This window comes from Erythrolamprus reginae, chromosome 10 (genome assembly GCF_031021105.1).
Source record: "Erythrolamprus reginae isolate rEryReg1 chromosome 10, rEryReg1.hap1, whole genome shotgun sequence".
Taxonomy (NCBI): Eukaryota; Metazoa; Chordata; class Lepidosauria; order Squamata; family Dipsadidae; genus Erythrolamprus; species Erythrolamprus reginae.
Genome location: NC_091959.1, coordinates 11,315,348 through 11,336,895, shown reverse-complemented (window position 1 = coordinate 11,336,895; position 21,548 = coordinate 11,315,348). Strand labels below are relative to the sequence as shown.

The following is a 21,548-nucleotide window of genomic DNA, read 5'->3' as shown; positions in this document are numbered from 1 at the left end:
ACCCCTAACCCACAACATTTCTCCCTTAGACTCTCCACGATTGACCTCTCCAGGTTCCTAAGAGGTCAGTAAGGGGCGTACATAAGTGCACTGGTGTGCCTTTCGTCCCCTGTCCAATTGTCTTTCCTTTCTCTCACTTATCATATATATTCTCTTCCTTTCATATATCCTCTCCTCTAAGTTCACTTTTACCCTCATATATATTACCACGTCTATTTTTCTTCCTATGTATTTGTGTATTGGACAAATGAATTTAAAAAAAACCCTGCCATATTTTAACTGCTGCAGTGAAGTAACTGTATGTCCAAAGAAGGAAGATAAACATTAATGTTTCCTTGTTTCATTTGTTAATGAAAGACTTAATAGACTTGGAAATATTATATTGTTATTGTATCACTGTCTGGCATCATTGTATCATCCCTTTGGAATTCACAAACATTCCCCACCTGGAAACCTTGCTCCTCAAATTGATGAGTAAAGCAGTTCAGTTAAAGACCCAGGGTTGGAAATCAACATTTGTTAAAGCTCTGACACTTACATCGCCTTCAAATCATACTGTACTTTTATTGTTGTACATCACCCTGAGTCTTCTTGGAGAAGGACGGTCTAAAAATCAATCTAAAATCTAAAATCCAAAAAACTAAAATCTAAAATCTGGACAATGACACCCACGCGAGCTCAGAAGACTATTTTGACCGCGGCGGTCTCCTCTTCTCATTAGTATCTCTCTGGCGGGAGGAAGATGCGCGCGCAAGCCGCCGCCGGCGCGGACTGGGGAGAACCGAGCCCTCTCCGGCCGCGCACGCAGGCGTTCCCTGCGACGTCGCGCCTGCGCAGACGCCTTCTCCGGGGAGGAGCCGCCGGCCGGATTGTGAGGAGAGCGCGAGAGAGCGCCTGCGCGGGCCGGAGGAGTAGGAGGGCTGGCAAATGGCGGCCGCGGGCGGCGTTGAGGCGGCTTTGGCAGCAGCCGCCGCCGCGGGCAACGAAGTCCCGGCCAGCTTGGCGGGGGTGCCGGCGCCCGCGCCGACGGTAATGGTGCAGCGCGAGCCGGCCTACAACTGGCAGGCCACGAAGCGGTCGCTGCGGGAGCGCTTCGCCTTCCTCTTCGCCAACGAGCTGCTGAGCGACGTGCGCTTCGTGGTGGGCAAAGGCGGCGCGCGGGCCGGCGGAGGGGGGGCCGGGCCGGGCCAGCAGCGCATCCCGGCTCACCGCTTCGTCCTGGCGGCCGGCAGCGCCGTCTTCGACGCCATGTTCAACGGCGGCATGGCCACCACCTCGGCCGAGATCGAGCTGCCCGACGTGGAGCCCGCCGCCTTCCTAGCTCTGCTCAGGTCCGAGGCGGAGGGATGAGTGAGGGGAGGACGGGCCCTTGCCTGCCCTTCCACACGACGGGGATGGTGGTGGGGGATTTAAACTGGGGAAGGGAGGGGTGTTATTAACCTGAAGAGGGGGTGTCCTTAAGGCACCAGTTGAAGGGGATAGAGCAGTGTTTCCCAACCGTGGCAACTTGAAGATATTTGGACTTCAACTCCCAGAGTTGAAATCCAAATATCTTCAAGTTGCCAAGGTTGGGAAACACTGGGATAGAGGAGCAATTCCTGAAGGTTTTTTGGGTGGTGGGTGGTGGTGGTGGTCCAGGAGCCACTTTGGCGCGGCTGGTGAGGATAGCAATAGCAATATTTAGATTCCTTTTTATTTTATTTTACTTTATTTTATATGCCGCTTCACAGTGCTTTACAGCCCTCTCTAAGTACAGAGTCAACGTATACTGCTCCAAAAAATACTTTGTTCTGTACAAAGTTGAATGTTCTGACAACATGTGAAATTGATGGTCAATCAGTGTTGCTTCCTAAGTGGACAATTGGATTTCACAGAAGTTTGATTTACTTGGAGTTATATTGTGTTGTTTAACTGTTCCCTTTATTTTTTGAGCAGTACAGAAAAAATTAACGCTCCTATTTTTAAAAATTATTATTATTATTATTATTATTATTATTATTATTATTATTATTTATTAGATTTGTAGGCCGCCCCTCTCCGAAGACTCGGAGCGGCTCACAACAACAAAACAGTACAAAAAGATTAGATTAGATTAGATTTATTGGATTTATATGCTGCCCCTCTCCGCAAACTCGGGGCGACAAAACTAGAAAGGGACTATTTTATCACTTTTTCTCAGGCAGTATATTCACCAAAATAAAGGGAATACTCAAAGAACACATCCTAGATCTGAATGAATGCAATATTCTCATTGAATATTTCATTTGACACAACTATTCCATTTGCACAACAGCATGTGAAATTGACTGTCAATCAGTGTTGCTTCGTAAGTGGACAGTTTGATTACACAGAGGTTTGATTTACTTGAAGTTATATTCTGTTTTTTTAAGTGTTCCCTTTATTTTTATTTATTTTGAGCAGTATATTTGGCCCCAACAATCTGGGTCCTCGTTTTACCCACCTCGGAAGGATGGAAGGCTGAGTCAGTCTTGAGCCTGGTGAGAATTGAACCGCTGGCAGTGGGCAGATTTATCTGCAATGCCTGCATTCTAACTAGAAGGAAGGGAGTGGGGAAGAGAGAGGGAGGGAAGGAAGGAAGAGCATTTAGACTTATATACTGCTTCACAGTGCTTTATAGCCCTCTCTTAGCGGTTTACAGTGTCAGCTTATTGACCCCAACAATTTGGGTCCTCATTTTACCCTCCTCAGAAGGATGGGTTAGTCTTCAGCCTGGTGAGAATTGAACCACTGGCAACGGGCAAAGTTAGCCTGCATTGCTGCATTTTAACTGCATTTTAAGAAAGAAGGAAGGAATAGCCCTTATTCTTATATACAGTGCTTTACAGCCCTCTCTAAGCGGTTTACAGAATCAACATATATTGCCCCTGACAATCTGGGTCCTCATTTTTTCCACCTTGGAAGGATGGAAAGCTGAGTCAACCTGATAACCCACCCCAGTTCTAACTAGAAGGAAAAGGGGGAGGGAGAGGGAAGGAAGGAATAACACTTAGACTTATATACCGCTTCACAGTGCTTTATAGCCCCCTCTTAGCAGTTTACAGAGTCAGCTTATTGACCCCAACAATCTGGGTCCTCATTTTACCCTCCTCAGTTGGATGGAAGGCTGGTGAGAATTGAACCACTGGCAGTGGGCAGAGTTAGCCTGAAATGCTGCATTCTAACTACATGGAAAGAAGGAAGGAAGGAATAGCTCTTAGTCTTATATACCACTTTACAGTGCTTTACAGCCCTCTCTAAGCGGTTTACAGAATCAACATATATTGCCCCCAACAATCTGGGTCCTCATTTTTTCCACCTCGGAAGGATGGAAAGCTGAGTCAACCTGATAACCCACCCCAGTTCTGTTTTTGAGGGGTGGTCAGGGGAAGCAATGGCAGGAAGGAGAGATTTGAGTGAGTGGACTTAACATGAGATTTAATTTATTTATTTTATTATTAATTTTATTCTGTCAAGTACGTATTGGTAGTATACATAGATATAATGCTGTTTATATACTTAAGATGGGTACTAATATGAGGGAAACATTAGGACAGGGGACGGTAGGCACTCTGGTGCACAACTGACCTCTTAGGAATGGGGAGAAGTCAACAGTGGATAGACTAAGGGTAAAATTTTCAAGGGTTTTGGCTTTGTGGTGGTGGTGGGGATAATGACATAGTTTATATAAAGATAGGTGCTGGTTTATGGCCTTAATATTGATTTGTCTTGGGGGTGGGGAGAATAATGTCATGGGTTATAAAAAGATACAAGCTGGTCTGTGACCATAAATATTTGATTTTGCTTTGTTTGGTGGGGGGTGCATAATGGCATGCTTTATATCGAGAGATATGCTGGTCCAGAACTAGTAAAGATTTGATTGGGCTTTGTTTTGGGGGGGGGGGGGTAATGGCATGGTTTTTATATAAAGATATATGCTGGTCTATGACCACAAATATTTGATTTGACTTTGGTTTGGAGTGTGGGATAATGGCATGCTTATAGAGAGATATAAGCTAGTCCAGGACTAGTAAAGATTTGATTTGATTTGGCTTTGTTTGGGTGTGTGTGTGGATAATGGCATGGTTTTTATATAAAGATATATGTCGGTCTATGACTTTAATAAAAATTTGATGTGGGTTTTTTGGCGGGGGTAGAGGGAGAGAATAATGACATGGGTTATAAAAAGATACATGCTAATCTGTGGCCTTAATAAATATTTGATTGAGCTTGGGGCGGGATGGGGGGCTAATGACATGCTTTATATAATTGTGATGTTCTTGGGGTTCTCTGTGATTGGATGTCTATTGCAGATGTTTTATCACCTAGCTAGGTAACATCATCAGTGTTGATTGCCTATTTGGATAATGAAATGTATGAAACAAACAATCAAATACAGCACCAAGGACAAGAAAAGGGTAATTGGATGAAATAATTAAAAATCACTTAGCCATCCATAATGGTGGTTATACTAGAATGTCTGCATTGGCACAAAGAGATGGATCCTGGTTATTAAGGCAGGATGGCACAGTGAATTTAGCCGTCACTTTTCTAAAAAAACCAAAAAACCATCTTTGCTTATTCTTTAAAAGGTATTTGCCATGATGATAATGTGGATTACCATATGCCTGTTTTCAATATGAGTTTAAACGGTCCTCTTAAAGGTATACAAAAAGATTTTATTTCCATTTGTTGTGGAAAATGCTGTCACATTGCCTATTGCAGAAAAAAGAGGTTGTGTCCCTTGGGGAAATTGTGGAGGCCTCAGAAAGTTCCATAGGTTTGGCTGCTCCTTCCTTGCCGAATAATATAGATTATTGGAGATTTCGAAGTAGAGACTTGGGAGTGAAAAGACGCAAGTCAAAATATTTGAACTTGATAAGGTAGATTGAGGGGATTTTGACCTGGATTTCTCGGAATGCAACATCTCTTGTTTTAGGCCCAGAGGCAATCTCCTGCTTTTTGAGTTTGGAAAGTGATTGATTGCCTTTTTTGCAGATATTAGTGGAAAGTTTGGTTTATATACAGTATGTAGGTACAGTGATACCTCGTCTTACAAACGCCTCGTCATACAAACTTTTCGAGATACAAACCCGGGGTTTAAGATTTTTTTGCCTCTTCTTAGAAACTATTTTCACCTTACAAACCCACCGCCACCACTGGGATGCCCCGCCTCCGGACTTCCATTGTCAGCGAAGCACCCGTTTTTACGCTGCTGGGATTTCCCTGAGGCTCCCCTCCATGAGAAACCCCACCTCCGGACTTCCGTGTTTTTGTGATGCTGCAGGGGAATCCCAGCAGCGCATAAACGGGCACTTCACTGGCAACGGAAGTCCGGAGGTGGGGTTTCGAGGACTTCGGTGTTTTTGCGATGCTGCAATTTCACTGATGCTCCCCTCGCTGGGAAACCCTACCTCCGGACTTCCATTGCCAGCGAAGCGCTTGTTTTTGCGATGCTGGGATTCCCCTGAAGCATCGCAAAAACATGGAAGTCCGGAGGTGGGGTTTCCCATGGAGGGGAGCCTCAGGGGAATCCCAGCAGCATTAAAACCGACACTTCGGCTAGCAAAATGGGTGAATTTTGGGCTTGCACGCATTAATTGCTTTTCCATTGATTCCTATGGGAAACATTGTTTCGTCTTACAAACTTTTCACCTTAAGAACCTCGTCCCAGAACCAATTAAGTTTGTAAGACAAGGTATCACTGTATTGCAAAATCAGCTTTGTGTCATAAAATGAAGAATATAAAGAAGCTACTAAGACAAAGTGGCATGAATAACCATGTATTTATCTTATTTGATTTTCCTTTTCTTTTCTTTTTTAGATTTTTATATTCAGATGAAGTTCAGATTGGTCCCGAAACTGTTATGACCACTCTCTATACAGCTAAGAAGTATGCTGTCCCTGCCCTAGAAGCTCACTGTGTCGAATTTCTCACCAAGCACCTTCGGGCAGATAATGCTTTTATGCTGCTTACTCAGGTAACAATCCAACTGTTTGGTTGGAGTTGTGTGTTTCAAACTTTTTTGAATTCTGGAGCCCTGAATTCAAGGCTCCAGGGCTAGACTTTCAATGGGGCTTGGGGACTAATTATCACATGCTTTCTGAAACAAAATTGAACGAGATTTATTTATTTATTTATTCAACTTCTGTGCCGCCCACTCCCGAAGGACTCAGGGTGGCTTACAACAACAATATAAATACAATTAGATTAGATTAGATTTATTGGATTTATATGCCGCCCCTCTCCGCAAACTCGGGGCGGCTCACAACAATAATAAAAACAGTACATAGTAACAAATCCAATGCCCAATCTAATTACAATTTTAAGTTAAAAAATTCATAAAACAATCCCAATATATATATATATAAAAACAGGCACACAATCAATCAATCAAGCGGCAAAACAATATGGGCAAGGGGGAGATGTTTCAGTTCCCCCATGCCTGACGACAGAGGTGGGTTTTAAGGAGTTTACGAAAGGCAGGGAGGGTGGGGGCAATCCTAATCTCAGGGGGGAGCTGGTTCCAGAGGGTCGGAGCCCCCACAGAGAAGGCTCTTCCCCTGGGTCCTGCCAGACGACATTGTTTAGTCGACGGGACCCGAAGAAGGCCGACTCTGTGGGACCTAACCGGTCGCTGGGATTCGTGCGGCAGGAGGCGGTCCTGAAGATATTCTGGTCCGGTGCCAATATAATATACAATATAAATAGATACAAAACGATAGAAAGAAGTTGAACATTATCTAAAACGAAAACCCCATGAAAAAAAGTTATTATAAATAGGACAGTCACAATCATGTACATGTACACCATTCCTACAGTTGGCCATCAGAGATGTACATTTATGGCCCCCAGGCCTGCCAGCAAAGCCAGGTCTTTGTGGCCTTAAGAAAGGCCAGCGGGGTGGGAGCAGTACGGACATCGGGCAGTAGTTGGTTCCATAGAGCCGGGGTAGCCGCCGAGAAGGCCCTCCCCCATAGTCCCGCCAATCTGCATTGCTTAGTGCAGTGTTTCCCAACCTTGGCAACTTGAAGATATCTGGACTTCAACTCCCAGAATTCCCCAGCCAGCATTTGCTGGCTGGGGAATTCTGGGAGTTGAAGTCCAAATATCTTCAAGTTGCCACGGTTGGGAAACACTGGTTTAGTAGACGGGACCTGGAGGAGACCAACTCTGTGAGCTCTTATTGGTCTTAAGCGGCAATAGATGGTCCTGTAGATTGCAACGTGTACCCAGTTCAAGTGCAGAGTTGTCCTTAAATGTAGTTAAGTACTGTAGAATAAGTTGCATTGTTGGTCTTTCATTTATTACTATGTAATTCTTCTTTCTTGTAGTAAGAATTAAATCTGAGAAGGTTTGGGAAAGGAGCATTAAATTAAAATTCCCTTAAAAGCAGCAAACTTTCCTTCAGTTTCTTTCAGTTAAAATAACCGTGACTTTTATTATGGAATGTTTATGTTTATTTAGATTTGTATGCCGCCCCTCTCCGCAGACTCGGGGCGGCATGTTGAAATACAGTGATCCCTCGATTATCGCGAGGGTTCCGTTCCAAGACCCCTCGCGATAATCGATTTTTCGCGATGTAGGGTTGCGGAAGTAAAAACACCATCTGCGCATGCGCGCCCTTTTTTCATGGCCGCGCATGCGCAGATGGTGGAGTTTGCGTGGGCGGCAGGGAAGACTCAGGGAAGGTTCCTTCGGCCGCCCAGCAGCTGATCTGCTCGGCAGCGCAGCAGCAGCGAGCAGACAAAGATCGGGGTTTCCCCGCCGCCCACGCAAAGGGGAAACCCCGATTCGGCTCCTCGCTGCGCTGCCGAGCAGATCAGCTGCTGGGCGGCCGAAGGAACCTTCCCTGGGTCTTCCTCGCTGATGCCCCCGCTCTCCCGCCCGCCCGCCGCCCGCCAGCAAGAGGGGGAGAGATAGAGAAAGAGAGAAGGAAAGAAAGAGATGAGAGAGGGAGGAAGAGAGTGTGAGAGAGGAAGAAGCAAGAGAGAGAAAGAGAGAGAGAAAGAAAGATGAGAAAGGAAGGAAGAGAGTGATGTCATCGGGTGGGAAAAATCGCGATATAGCGTTTCGCGAAGAACGAGATCGCGAAAATCGAGGGATCACTGTATTATCACATGCTGTGGGAGTGAGATGAGCAGTTTCTCAATTTGATAAGTAAAAAAGTAAACTATTTCTGTTAACTGTAAGCTAAAATAGCGTAATTTTGGACAAATATTTTTGGATAGGCTCGTTTATTTGATGAACCTCAACTGGCCAGTCTCTGCCTTGACACAATAGACAAAAGTACTATGGACGCAATAAGTGCAGAAGGCTTTACAGATATTGATATAGGTAAGTAGCTCCTAAACATGAATGCGTTTACATTACATTGGCAATCTGTGACAATCCCCCACCCTCCTCACTTTCTGTAAAAGCTTAAAGACCTATCTGTGCCACCAGGCTTTGGGGCCATTAGACCCTTGCCCCCTGGCCGACGAATGTAGTTTGTTTTGCGATGTGAATGGGAATGAATGATTTTAAATTTTAATAGAGTTTTAAACTTTTTTCTAGTAAAATTAATTGGATTTTTAGATTTGTACATTGTACATTGTTTGCTATGTTGTGAGACGCCCCGAGTCCTCGGAGTGGGGCGGCATACAAATCCAATTAATAAATAAAATAAATAAATAAATACAGATGATGTTGGTGTTCGGTTCCCATTAATCCTGATCGCTAATTGGAATCAGAATCCCACAGCATCCAAAGAGGACTAGATTCCTGGTTCCTTTAAAAAAAATAAGTTTTCATATACAGTGTTCCCTCGATTTTTGCGGGTTCGAACTTAGCGAAAAGTCTATACCACGGTTTTTCAAAAATATTAATTAAAAAATACTTTGCGGTTTCCTCCCCTATACCATGGTTTTTCCCGCCCGATGACGTCATATGTCATCACCAAACGTTCGTCCACCTTTAATAAATATTTTTTTTAATAAACTTTAATAAAGAAACATAGTGAGTAATAATCTAAATGGTTGCCAAGGGAATAGGAAATTGCAATTTAGGGGTTTAAAGTATTAAGGGAAGGCTTGTGATACTGTTTATAGCCAAAAATAGTGTATTTACTTCCGCATCTCTACTTTGCGGAAATTCAACTTTCGCGGGCGGTCTCGGAACGGATCCCCTGCGAAAATCGAGGGAACACTGTATACCTCCCATCAATAGGAGATCTGCTAATATGATACCTTTTGGGTTGCCAGTTTTTTGCAGCATTATTCTCTGCTGATTTTGCAGCATAATTACTTAACTTTTATGCTGAAATATTCTGGCTGAATTACTACTGGATGAATTTTTTGATTAAGGTGTGAATAGGATTACAGCAGTATCAAACTATTTTGGTGCAGGGCAATTACTTCAATAGCTAGAAGTCATTTTATGCAACGGTAGTTCTGATTCATTCTTCAGTATGCAGAATGTATGCATTCCCCATTAGAAGATGATTCATATCTTGCTTCATCAGGGAAGGGGCAGCTGTCCGAAACCAGTTTAGCTGGAATCGGGCCCGAAGTCAGACTTGCAATGTGTCACGATCTTATTTGATCTATGCAAAAGTGTGCAATAAATGCCAATCTTCTTTTTCAGACACACTGTGTGCCGTGCTGGAAAGAGACACACTCAGTATTCGAGAGAGCCGGCTCTTTGGAGCCGTTGTGCGTTGGGCCGAAGCAGAGTGTCAGAGGCAGGAGCTACCACTCACCTCTGCCAATAAGCAGAAAGTACTTGGCAAAGCTCTCTCTTTAATCCGTTTCCCACTCATGACCATTGAAGAGTTTGCAGCAGGTAACTGTTCTGATTGGCTTTGTCGCTGCAAAAACCGAAGTTAAAATAGGAAAATCTGTATCATTCCAATTTAATATATGCGCTGCTGAAGCGAGCTTGTTAAATAGAAAAACCTATTAATGCTCCTATCTTAACGCATTCTTACTAGAAAGGACCTATTTTATCGCTTTTTCTCAGGCAGTATATTCACCAAAGCAAGGCAAAGGTGCACCATGTTTTGACTCCTCCTTAAACTGTTCAGCAGTCTAGCAATTTTGTGAAAACCCTTTAGTAAAATTCCAGATAGTCTTACTCCAAAAGAAGCATGGGACCTATATTCACAGATTCAGCATCCTTTCAGTAGGATATCATTGGGAGCTTTTAGTGATGTTGCATGGGAAATGTTGGCCGCATGCTGAAAATAAACCAATTGATTTCACCTAAAATCTTATGCTTATTTTGAAATGTTCGCACCACTAAGGACAGGGGTTTGGGTATGAGCATGTATGCTTATTTGATCATGTGAGGTTTTATAAAACCAACATTTAATTGTACCTCTGTTGAACTTTGTGACTACATAAAACTGCTTTGCATTTTACACTCCAACTTGATTCATTTTGCCTTATCATTTTGCTGATAAGGTCCCACAGAGTTGGCCTTCTCCGGGTCCCATTGACCAAACAATGTCGCTTGGTGGGCCCCAGGGGAAGAGCCTTCTCTGTGGCAGCCCCAGCCCTCTGGAATCAAATCCCCCCGGAGATTAGAACAGCCCCCACCCTCCTTGTCTTTCACAAATTACTCAAGACCCACCTTTATCGCCAGGCATGGGGGAACTAAGACATCTCCCTCAGGCTGTTATATTTTATATTTGGCATGTATGTGCTGTATGGTTTTTTTAATCGTTGGGGTTTTATATATCTTTTTTATTATTAGATTTGTTCTATTGTTCTATTGCCTTTTTATTACTGTTGTGAGCCGTCCTGAGTCTTCAGAGAGGGGCGGCATACAAATCTAATAAATTATTATTATTTAAATCATACAAATCTAAATTTCTATAATTTGAGTCTATTTAATTTCCTTGATCGCCCACAGAATGGTGCTTATTGTACATGCACCATACAAAGCAGCTAGGCCAGTAAAAAAATATATATTTTAATTCTGTTGCTGGTTGGAAAGCTTGGCAACACGTACCTTTAATTAATGGACAATGGAGAAGAATTAATTGCCAGCATAAACCACAAAGACTGTCTGACTACAAACTTCTTCTTTTCTTGTCAGATTTCTTAGAAAGATTGAAATCCACCCCCACCCCCCCTTTGCAGGGCCAGATATTGCTGTTAACAGCTATAATCCAGGAGTGGAATAAATGTTTACATACTCTTATCTCTATTTTTTTTAAATTCAGTTGTCGTCTTGGTACAGAATATGTTCTGCTCAGTTGCATTCCTTCCATTTTTCCCCACCCAGGTCCTGCTCAATCTGGTATTTTGTCAGACCGGGAAGTAGTCAATCTTTTCCTACATTTTACTGTCAATCCTAAACCTAGAGTTGATTATATTGACCGACCAAGATGCTGTCTTAGAGGGAAGGAGTGCAGCATAAACAGATTCCAACAAGTGGAAAGTCGTTGGGGTTACAGTGGAACAAGTGACCGGATCAGGTATGGGTTCCGGGTTTTCAGTAACATGTCAATCATAGTGCTTTGAGTGGAGAAGTTTCCAAAACACCACACAGCAAGAAACTGCTGGTCTAGTTGGAAAGCAAATATATTCATTTTCCCTTTTATAACTGATGCATCCCGTGATGGTCCATTATAAATACACTATAATAAAAGCAATAAAGTACCACTCAGGGGTAACACTTAAAAGGCTACATAGCATATCAAAAAGCAGAGGATCATTAAAATAAGGTGAGTGTCCAAACTGATGAAGCTTTGAATTTAGCAGAAAAGTTGTTATTACCCTTCGACCATGATGCACCAAAGGAAGAAGCTTATCAGTGTTTTTGCAGAGATCAGAAGTTGTGAGAAAGAAGGGTAGGCCAGTTTATCCAAGGAATCGGCAGCAGATTAGTTTTTAGCTGCCAAATGTTGGGTTGTGAAATGGAGGGATTTTCTTATGATTCATATAAGATTTTTCCAGGGGCAGAACTTCCCCTGGAAAATAGTACTCTGGTTAAGTTGGTAAATGGGTCCATACCTTTTCACTGAAATAAGCTATCATCTGTTCTTTAAAAAAAAAATCTAGTTTGTGAAATAGCAGATTCAGATAATAATCTGTTTCTCTCTCTTTTTTTAAAGGTTCACGGTTAATAGAAGAATTTCAATTGTGGGATTTGGACTATATGGTTCTATTCATGGCCCTACAGATTATCAAGTTAATATACAGGTACAATTGTTTTTCAAGTCTATAATGAATGAGTTTTGTTGAGCTGAAATCATAGATATACCACTGTTGTGAAATCCTGGGTGTTGTCTGAGCTTGGTTTGCAGGCATTTCATTAACTAACTAGGTAGCATGATCAGTGTATTAATATTCTATAAATGATGTATCACTATAAATGATGTATCACTTAGGATGGCTCACATTAGGTTAAGAGGAAACTGGGAAAGTATCTCTGTTTAACTGTTGTTACACAATTATTTTAAAAGAGATTAATATTTACGTAATGGCAATACTAATATTACTGTTAACAAGTAGGTGGGTGTTCTAAAGAGAAACATGTATTTTGTAAGTATGGAGGTACAGTATACAAATGCTTCATCATCAGTCTCCCTGAATCAGCCATTCAGTATTGGAAGAATCTGACTTTGAAAGAGACTATACCAGTCTAGAATGGAATGGAATGGAATAGAATAGTAGAGTTGGAGAGGACCTTGGAGGTCTTCTAGTCCAACCGTTCCCTGCTTAGGTACGAAACGCTGCACCACTTCAGACAAATGGTTATCCACATCTGAAAAACTTCCAGTGTTGGAGCATTCACAACTTCTGGAGGCAAGCTGTTCCATTGATTAATTGTTCTAACGGTCAGGAAATTTCTCCTTAGTTCTAGGTTCCTTCTCTCCTTCATTAGTTTCCATCCATTGCTTCTTGTCCTATCATTAGGTGCTTTGGAGAATAGCTTGACTCCCTCTTCTTTGTGGCAACCCATGACATATTGGAACACTGCTAGCATGTCTTCCCTGGTCCTTCTTTTCATTAAACTAGACATACCCAATTTAAACTAAATTAAATAGAAAACTAGATCGATTTTTTTTACTCCAAATTTATTAAATTTGATAAAATCCAATTTTTTAAACCATCAATTTTATCCACTCTGTTTACAAGGAAGTTAAAGGTTTTTTAATCCTCTTCTTAGAAGCACTATGCCATTTTGTTTTAATTAAATCACACCTCACCTTCTTTTGGGAACATGTCACCCAGGATGATGCAAATAACATGATACACATTTGATTTGCTTTAATCTTTCCCTATGTATGAAATAACATGCAAAAGATTGAATCAGCATCTGCCATTAAGAGCAATCAAACAGCATGTCAGTGATTATAATAAAGAGGAGTGTTATGTTCTGTGGTGTATATTGTGTCTCCTTGGTAGCTGTTTGGGGATGGAGATAGCTAGAGAATATCTAAAGTGATTAGTAAACATTATAAGCTGTGCCTAGAAATAGTAAATAGCTGGCATAAAGGCAGGAGTGGGAGGTTAATATTCCTCCTTTTTTGAGTTGTATATCTGCATTTTTCTCTTATTTTGGCAAAACTGTGGTGTGCTATTACTTGAGATCAAGCCAAGGTGTTGCCATAGCAAGAGCTGATAATTATTCTTCCAGTGTTGGTTTGGAGCAGGTATCCTCACCAATTCATTCCTTGATCTTTGCTTAGCTCCCTGCCTTTATTAAATGTTATTGGTAAAAGTGAAACTTATACAGTGGTACCTCATGATACGAAATCCTCGCCATACGAACAACCCGAGATACGAACCCGGGGTTCGGAATTTTTTTGCCTCTTCTTACGAACTTTTTCCATCTTACGAACCCGCTGCCCGGCTGTTGCTTTTTGAAACAGCCGGGGGGCTTCTCAGCTTCCTCCTGCACCCGAACGCCAAACCCAAACTTCCGGGTTCGGTGTTCGGGAGGCCACCGAGAAGCCCCCTGGCTGTTTCAAAAGGTGACAGCTGGGCGACGGGGCTTCTCGGTGGCCTCCCGAACGCCGAACCCGGAAGTTTGGCAAAAGTTTGGGTTCGGGTGGCCGCCGAGAAGCCCTACCGCCTAGCTGTCGCTTTTTGAAACAGCCGGGGGGCTTTTCGGCGGCCATCTGAACCCAAACTTTTGCCAAACTTCCGGGTTCGGCATTGGGAGAACGCTGAGAAGCGCCTGGCTGTTTCAAAAGGTGACAGCCGGGCGGCGGCGTTTTTTTGTGGGTTTTTTTCCGTTGCACGCATTAATTCATTTTACATTGTTTCCTATGGGAAACAATGTTTCGTCTTACGAACTTTTCGCCTTACGAACCTACCCCGGGAACCAATTAGGTTCGTAAGACGAGGTATTACTGTATGTTACAACTTATTTGCTTCCAGTGATAATATTTACTTCCTAAAACGTTACTAGGAATCTACAAGGTTCCACAGGCAGTTCAGATGTGCCTGCTTTGTAAGCAAGGACATTATTCACAAATTCCAATTGAAGGCCTAATTTTACCACATTGATTTTTGAAAGTTTCCTTGCTAGAGCCTCATACTAAACATTTGGGTCTGGAACTGGATAAGTTAAACAGGCTTCAAAAGCAGTGTTCTGGGTGCGCTTTGTTTACGCTTAGAAAATACATCCTTACAAGACAAAAGAAAATTTTCCATTGCTCTCTTCCTACAGATAATTGAATACGAGAAAAACCAGACTCTAGGACAAAACGACACTGGATTTAGCTGCGATGGAACAGCCAGCACTTTTAGAGTTATGTTCAAAGAACCAATAGAGATTTTGCCAACTGTGTGTTACACTGCGTGTGCAACTTTGAAAGTAAGACCTTTTTGAAATTGTGGGAAACGGTAACTATAAGGCAAGGAATGGATGATGTGAAGACAGAGGAAGTCCTCAACTTATAACAGTTCATTTAGTGACCGTTTGAAGTTATGACAGCACTGAAATGGCATTTGGGTCATTTGACCATTTTTTTTCACACAAACAGCCATTGTGGCATCCCAAATGGTTATGTGATCAAAATCCAGAGGTTTGCCAATTGGCTCATATTGATGACAGTTTGTTTGTTTATTTATTTATTGGATTTGTATGCCGCCCCTCTCCGCAGACTCGGGGCGGCTAACAACAATGGTAAAACAACATGTAACAATCCAATTTAATAAAAGAACTAAAAACCCTTATTATAAAAAACCAAACATACACACAAACATACTATGCATAACTTGTAATGGCCTAGGGGAAGGAATATCTTAGCTCCTCCATGCCTGGCGACAAAGGTGGGTCTTGAGTAATTTGCGAAAGACAAGGAGGGTGGGGGCCGTTCTAATCACAGTTGCAGCGTCAAGTGATCATCTTTCACAACTTTCTGACAATGGGGGAAGCCAGATTCCTAACTTAACAACTGCAGTCATTCACTTAACAACGGTGGCCAGGAAGGTCCTCAAGTGGGCCAATGCTCCCTTAACAACGGTCTCAATTAGCAAAAAAATTTGGGCTCAAATGTGGTCGTAAGTCAAGATTTCCCTGTATAAATCTAATAATAATAATAATTAGAGAAGGATGTAGGGGTAGTGATTTCTGACAGTCTCCAAATGGGTGAACAGTCGGCCAGGTGGTAGGGAAAGCGAGTAGAATGCTTGGCTGCATAGCTAGAGGAATAACAAGCAGGAAGAGGGAGATGGTGATCCCGCTGTATAGAGCGCTGGCAAGACCACATTTGGAATACTGTGTTCAGTTCTGGAGACCTCACCTACAAAAAGATATTGATCAAATTGAACGGGTCCAAAGACGGGCTACAAAAATGGTGGAAGGTCTTAAGCATAAAACGTATCGGGAAAGACTTCATGAACTCAATCTGTATAGTTTGGAGGACAGAAGTGAAAGGGCAGGGAAACAATTGAAACATTTAAATATGTTAACATTTAAATATGTTAAATAAGGTTCGGGAGGGAAGTGTTTTTAATAGGAAAGTGAACACAAAAACAAGGGGACACAATCTGAGGTTAGTGGGGGGAAAGATCAGAAGCAACGTGAGAAAATATTATTTTACTGAAAGAGGAGTAGATGCTTGGAACAAACTTCCAGCAGACATGGTTGGTAATTCCACAGCAACTGAATTTAAACATGCCTGGGATAAACATCCATCCATCCTAAGATAAAAATACAGGAAATAGTATAAGGGCAGACTAGGCGGACCATGAGGTCTTTTTCTGCCGTCAATCTTCTATGTTTCTAATTCAGGAAATGCTTTTTAAAGTTCTGTTTGCTATAGGACAGTGATGGCAAACCTTTTCGGCACTGGGTGCCCAAACTGGGATGCGCGTGCATGTGTATGTGCCAGAAATCCAAAGACCAGCTGGCTGGTGCAAACGTGCCTGTTTTTTGGGCAATTTTTTTGGGCCCTTTTTCAGGCCCGGACTATTTTGGTGGGTGTTTTTTGGGCTGTTTTCAGGCCATTTTCTGGTGCTCCTGCACCCACAAAGACTAGCTGGCCGGCATTGGAAACCAGGTTCACCATTTATTTATTTATTTATTCAATTTTTATGCTGCCCTTTTCCTTAGACCCAGGGCGGCTTACAACATGTTAGCAATAGCACTTTTTAACAGAGCCAGCCTATTGCCCCCACATCCGAGTCCTCATTTTACCCACCTCGGAAGGATGGAAGGCTGAGTCAACCTTCAGCAGGTGATGAGATTTGAACTGCTGACCTTCAGATCTACAGTCAGCTTCAGTGGCCTGCAGTACAGCACTCTACCTGCTGCGCCACCCTGGCTATAGTATGTCTCTTGTAAAATCATAATGCATTCCAGTTTACCTATCCCACAATAATGATTTTCTGCTTTTATTTAGGGCCCTGATTCTCATTACGGCACCAGGGGTTTGAAGAAAGTGATCCACGAGTCTCCAACTTCAAGCAAAACTTGCTTTTTCTTTTTTAGCTCACCGGGTAACAACAATGGAACATCAATAGAAGATGGACAAATACCAGAAATTATATTTTATACGTAACTTCAGAAAACGGGGAATGAAGCAAAGGGAAAAAAAAATTGCTTTGAACACGAACAGAAGGGAAACACGAAATACTGTGAATTTTTGTAAATACATAATCTCAGATGTGTTATAAAACTGAAATATTGTACACGGAGGGAACCAAGCACTAGTATTCTCTACCTACATTGATGATACACAGCCAAACTTTCTTGAACTAAAATATACTTACCTGTACATAAATCCTTAACATGGTCTTTTAAAATGTGCTTACCATAATCTGGGAACAGAAAAAGAGCACTTTTCCTTTGAAATACACTTGCGGCAGATTACGTATCTGTGGATATTGTGATTGTGCTCCTGTACAGTGCAACGCGTTAAACTGAATTGTCATTCTTAAAATTAACCACGAATTAGAATTAAGGATGATACAAATTCATCCATAATAGTACTCAATGCCTGTATATAAACTTAGCTAGTTTTGTTGTGTATTGGAAAAACCGTTATCCAGAAGTCAGTTGTATGAAGCTATTCTTTAACTATAAAGTGAAGTGTGGATGAAATGAAATATCTTTTTGAATACTTGCAGAGATCTTGAATATTTTCAGTTTGTAAGGAAGCAGTTGTTAGTCCGGTAAATATGCAGTTTTTAAGGAAATTGGGCAAATTTCAGAGAACTATTAATGGGTACTTGAGCCCTGGTTTTCTCAAATGGCAAATTGTTGGATGAGATGGGTGGTAATGCAATTATGCATACTTACTCAGAAGGAAATCTCAATAAGACCTCTTTTGTGGTACTAGAGGATTATTTTCTGATGATTGAGATAATTATGGCTCAGAGTTTGCTTTAAAACTTCTTACCAGTTCATGTAGTTTTAAACCCTTCTCAGTTTCTGCCTATAAAGTTAATTTTGTTGAGGGTTTCCTGCTAACTGGCTTGTAAAGTCACTTGAAAATACAGTGGTCCCCTGATTATTGCGAGGGTTCCGTTCCAGGACCCCTCGCAATGATCGGTTTTTCGCGAAGTAGCGGTGCGGAAGTAAAAACACCATCTGCGCATGCGCAGATGGTGTTTTTACTTCCGCCGCAGCAGCAAGGAGCCGAAGATTGGGGTTTCCCCGCCGCCCACGCAAACTCCTCGCTGCTGCTGCGCCCGCCGCTTGTCTTGTCCGCCCGCCGCTTGTCTGCACGCCCGCCGCTCGCCCGCCCTTCGCCTGCCCACGCCGTTCGCTCGCGCCGCTTCCCAGCTGAGTCCCGAAGCCAAACGCGGAAGTTCGCCTTTGCCTTCTGGCTTCAGGACTCAGCTGGGAAGCGGCGCGAGCAAACGGCGTGGGCGGGCGAAGGGCGGGCGCGCGGACAGGCAGGCGGCGGACAAGCAGCGGGCGGACAAGACAAGCGGCGGGCGCGGCAGCAGCGAGGAGTTTGCGTGGGCGGTGGGGAAACTCCTCGCTGATGCCCGCCGCTCGCCCTCCCGCCAGCAAGAGGGGGAAGACCCAGGTAAGCCGCCCAGCAGCTGATCTGCCCGGCGCCATCTACGCATGCGTGGCCATAGAAAAAAAGGGCGCGCATGCGCAGATGGTGTTTTGACTTCCGGGTTGAAAAATCGCCATATAGCCGTTCGCAATGATCGGGATCGCGATACCCGGGGGATCACTGTACTGCAAAATATTTGAAGAGGTAAAACCAAAAAGCACATTTGTTATAATAGATGATGCTTGGAATCAAACTTTCAATTGCAAACCCTCGTACCTAATGCTAATTATCAGTTGGAATTCTAATCCTGTAGAAGTTTTGATTATGATTACAATGATTTTAATCCCGCCTGCAGTGGTATTGCCTTGGTTTCTGATTCTAGATCTGTTTTATTATTATTATTATTATTATTATTATTATTATTATCATCATCATCATCATTATTTAGATTTGTATGCCGCCCTTCTCCGTAGACTTGGGGCGGCTCACAACAGTAATAACACAATATATATAGCACGAATCCCAGTGACCGGTTAGGTCCCACAGAGTTGGCCTTCTCCGGGTCCCGTCGACTAAACAATGTCGTTTGGCGGGACCCAAGATAAGAGCCTTCTCTGTGGCGGCCCTGACCCTCTGGAACCAGCTCCCCTCGGAGATCAGAACTGCCCCCACCCTCCTTGCCTTTCGTAAAGTTCTTAAGAACCATCTCTGCCGTCAGGTATGGGGAAACTGAGACATCTCCCCTGGGCCTATACAGTTTATACATGGTATGTTTGTGTGTATGCTTGCTTTTAATAATGGGGTTTTTAGTGTTTTTTAAATAATTAGATTTGTTCTTACATTGTCTTTGTTGTCGTGAGCCGCCCCGAGTCTGCGGAGAGGGGCGGCATACAAATCTAATTAATAATAATAATAATAATAATAATAATATAATAATAATAATATAACAAATCTAATAGTTAAAAGTCACTAAAAACCCTGTATTAAAAAGAAAACATACACACAAACATACCATGCATAAACTGTATAGGCTCGGGGGAGATGTCTCAGTTCCCCCATGCCTGGCGGCAGAGGTGGGTTTTAACCCTGTTTAGATGTCAGGTCATAAGTATTCAAAATGTAACTAGATTCAGAAGCACAAAAATACATGACCGAAGAAACAGTAAAAATAAGTTATAATCTATACAGGTCTCAGGACACCCAGGGATGTATTGAAATTTCAGCTGCAGACTTCCCTGGATAAAGCATGTAAGACAACAATGGTGCCTTACACAAAATATATTGAATTAAATCTGTTGACTAGAAATGATGGGTATTATGGTCTTAACACAAAGGGCATTCTTACAGAAGGCTACTTCAGCACACTGAATAGTGGAATGGGCAGAACTTTCAGTGGAACCAGTCAACTTATTTAAGGAGGCCCTTTATGTGTGAGAGTGATTGGCTACAGGAATACATTGTTTTCTTTTTTGACAGGTTAGGATACCCTCGCCCAACACACTTGAGACGAAAAGCTTTGTCAGATTGCGCAAAACATTGAGCCATCAACTAATCCAGAGCTTGTCATGCTTCATAACTTTTAAGATGTGTGAATTTCAAACTTCCAGAATTTCTCCAGCCAGGCTGGCTCGGGGAATTCTGAGAATTTTGAAGTTTAAGCATCTTAAAAGTTTTCAAGTTTGAGAAACATTGAATTTAGCCAATGGGCACTGCCAGTATATAGAATAACAGCTGGAAGGGGCCCTTGAGGTCTTCTAGTCCAACCATCCTAAATTACCCTCCAATTCTAACCATCGCTGAAATACGGGGGTCGCCCAGAAAGCAAGGCATCACATTTTTTTTCTTCAACAATTATTTATTGAACACAATGAAACTTGCACACAAGAAAGAATGATGTTTCTTCTACACTCCCTATTTTTCTACGTGATCGCCATCCCGTTCTATGGCCTTCCAGTGAGACACAAGGGCATGTACGCCCTGTTGATATCACTCCTTGTTCTGGTAACAAAGTTATTTCTGCACTCAACTGTCTTCTAATGACCTCACCCTTTGTGCCCAGCAATTAACCATACTTCTGCTGACTGCAGGTTCTCCATAAACTACCCAAACGTTTGTGAATGTTCTCAACAGTTTCTTTCTCTGCACTGAGAAATTCAATGACGACATGCTGCTTGTAACGTACATCACTTACAGAAACCATTTCGAAACACTATCTGTAGAAATGCAAAATTTAAACATGCACTCCTGACAATTCAAATAATGTATATCTAAAGTTTCGCATTCATACCATTGCTGTAGGCTGAGAAAAAAAATGGTGCCTTCCTTTCTGGGCAACCTTTGTAGCTGTGTGAATTTTCTGCTAGATTTTTGGACGTCTTATTAGCCATGCGGTCTGAAGATGCCCAAACACTGAAAATGTGGACTTGCTTTATAAATGTACTTTAGAATAATAGAATTCTTATTGGCCAAGTGCCATTAGACACGAGGTGCATAAGCTCTCAATAAAATAATAGTGATAGTGATACACTATTCAAGAAAATAGAGGGAACACTCGAACACATCCTAGATCTGAATGCATGAAATATTCTCATTGAATACTTTGTTCTGTACAAAGTCGAATGTGCACAACAGCATGGGAAATTGTCAATCAGTGTTGCTTCCTAAGTGCACAGTTTGATTTCACAGAAATTTGATTTACTTGGAGTTACATTGTGTTGTTTAAGTGTTCCCTTTATTTATTTTTGAGCGTGTACAGTGATATAAAACAATAGTGATATAGATCATTACCATAAAATAGAATAAAAACATTGTTACTTTAAATGTACACTAATCGGGATACATGAATATGAAATCTCGTTGCATTCAAGCTCAAAAGATTATTTAAATTTAATTAAATTAAAAAAATAATTAATTCCCCTAGCCCTAGGAATTGTTTTTATATAGCCAAACTTGGATACGCATCACAGCTTGATCTTCATTGATGCTCTTAACAACCGCGATTTTCCTCTATAGCTTTTGCTAAAAGGCATCCCGCAACCGAAAAGCATCCGGGATGCGCCTCTACATGTTTCTATCTCTAGGAGCAGGGCCGAC

General features: G+C 42.3%; 1 protein-coding gene across 1 annotated transcript; it reads left to right on the top strand.

Annotated features, from left to right (window-relative positions):
* The first annotated feature begins 733 nt into the window (after window positions 1-733).
* BTBD1 (BTB domain containing 1) lies at window positions 734-17,545 on the top strand. Its single transcript, XM_070762374.1, has 8 exons — window positions 734-1,331; window positions 5,822-5,978; window positions 8,230-8,335; window positions 9,623-9,820; window positions 11,267-11,459; window positions 12,099-12,186; window positions 14,666-14,812; window positions 16,845-17,545. The coding sequence occupies exons 1-8, from the start codon at window positions 928-930 to the stop codon at window positions 17,001-17,003; spliced, it is 1,452 nt and encodes a 483-aa protein (XP_070618475.1). The 5' UTR covers window positions 734-927; the 3' UTR covers window positions 17,004-17,545.
* Window positions 17,546-21,548: the final 4,003 nt, after the last annotated feature.

Excerpts from the sequence above, each read along its gene's own strand:
- BTBD1 (XM_070762374.1), top strand. The coding sequence starts at position 928 with ATGGCGGCCGCGGGCGGCGTTGAGGCGGCTTTGGCAGCAGCCGCCGCC. Across the intron at positions 9,821-11,266 it reads CATTGAAGAGTTTGCAGCAG|GTCCTGCTCAATCTGGTATT; the intron begins GTAACTGTTCTG and ends TTCCCCACCCAG. Across the intron at positions 12,187-14,665 it reads ATTATCAAGTTAATATACAG|ATAATTGAATACGAGAAAAA; the intron begins GTACAATTGTTT and ends CTCTTCCTACAG.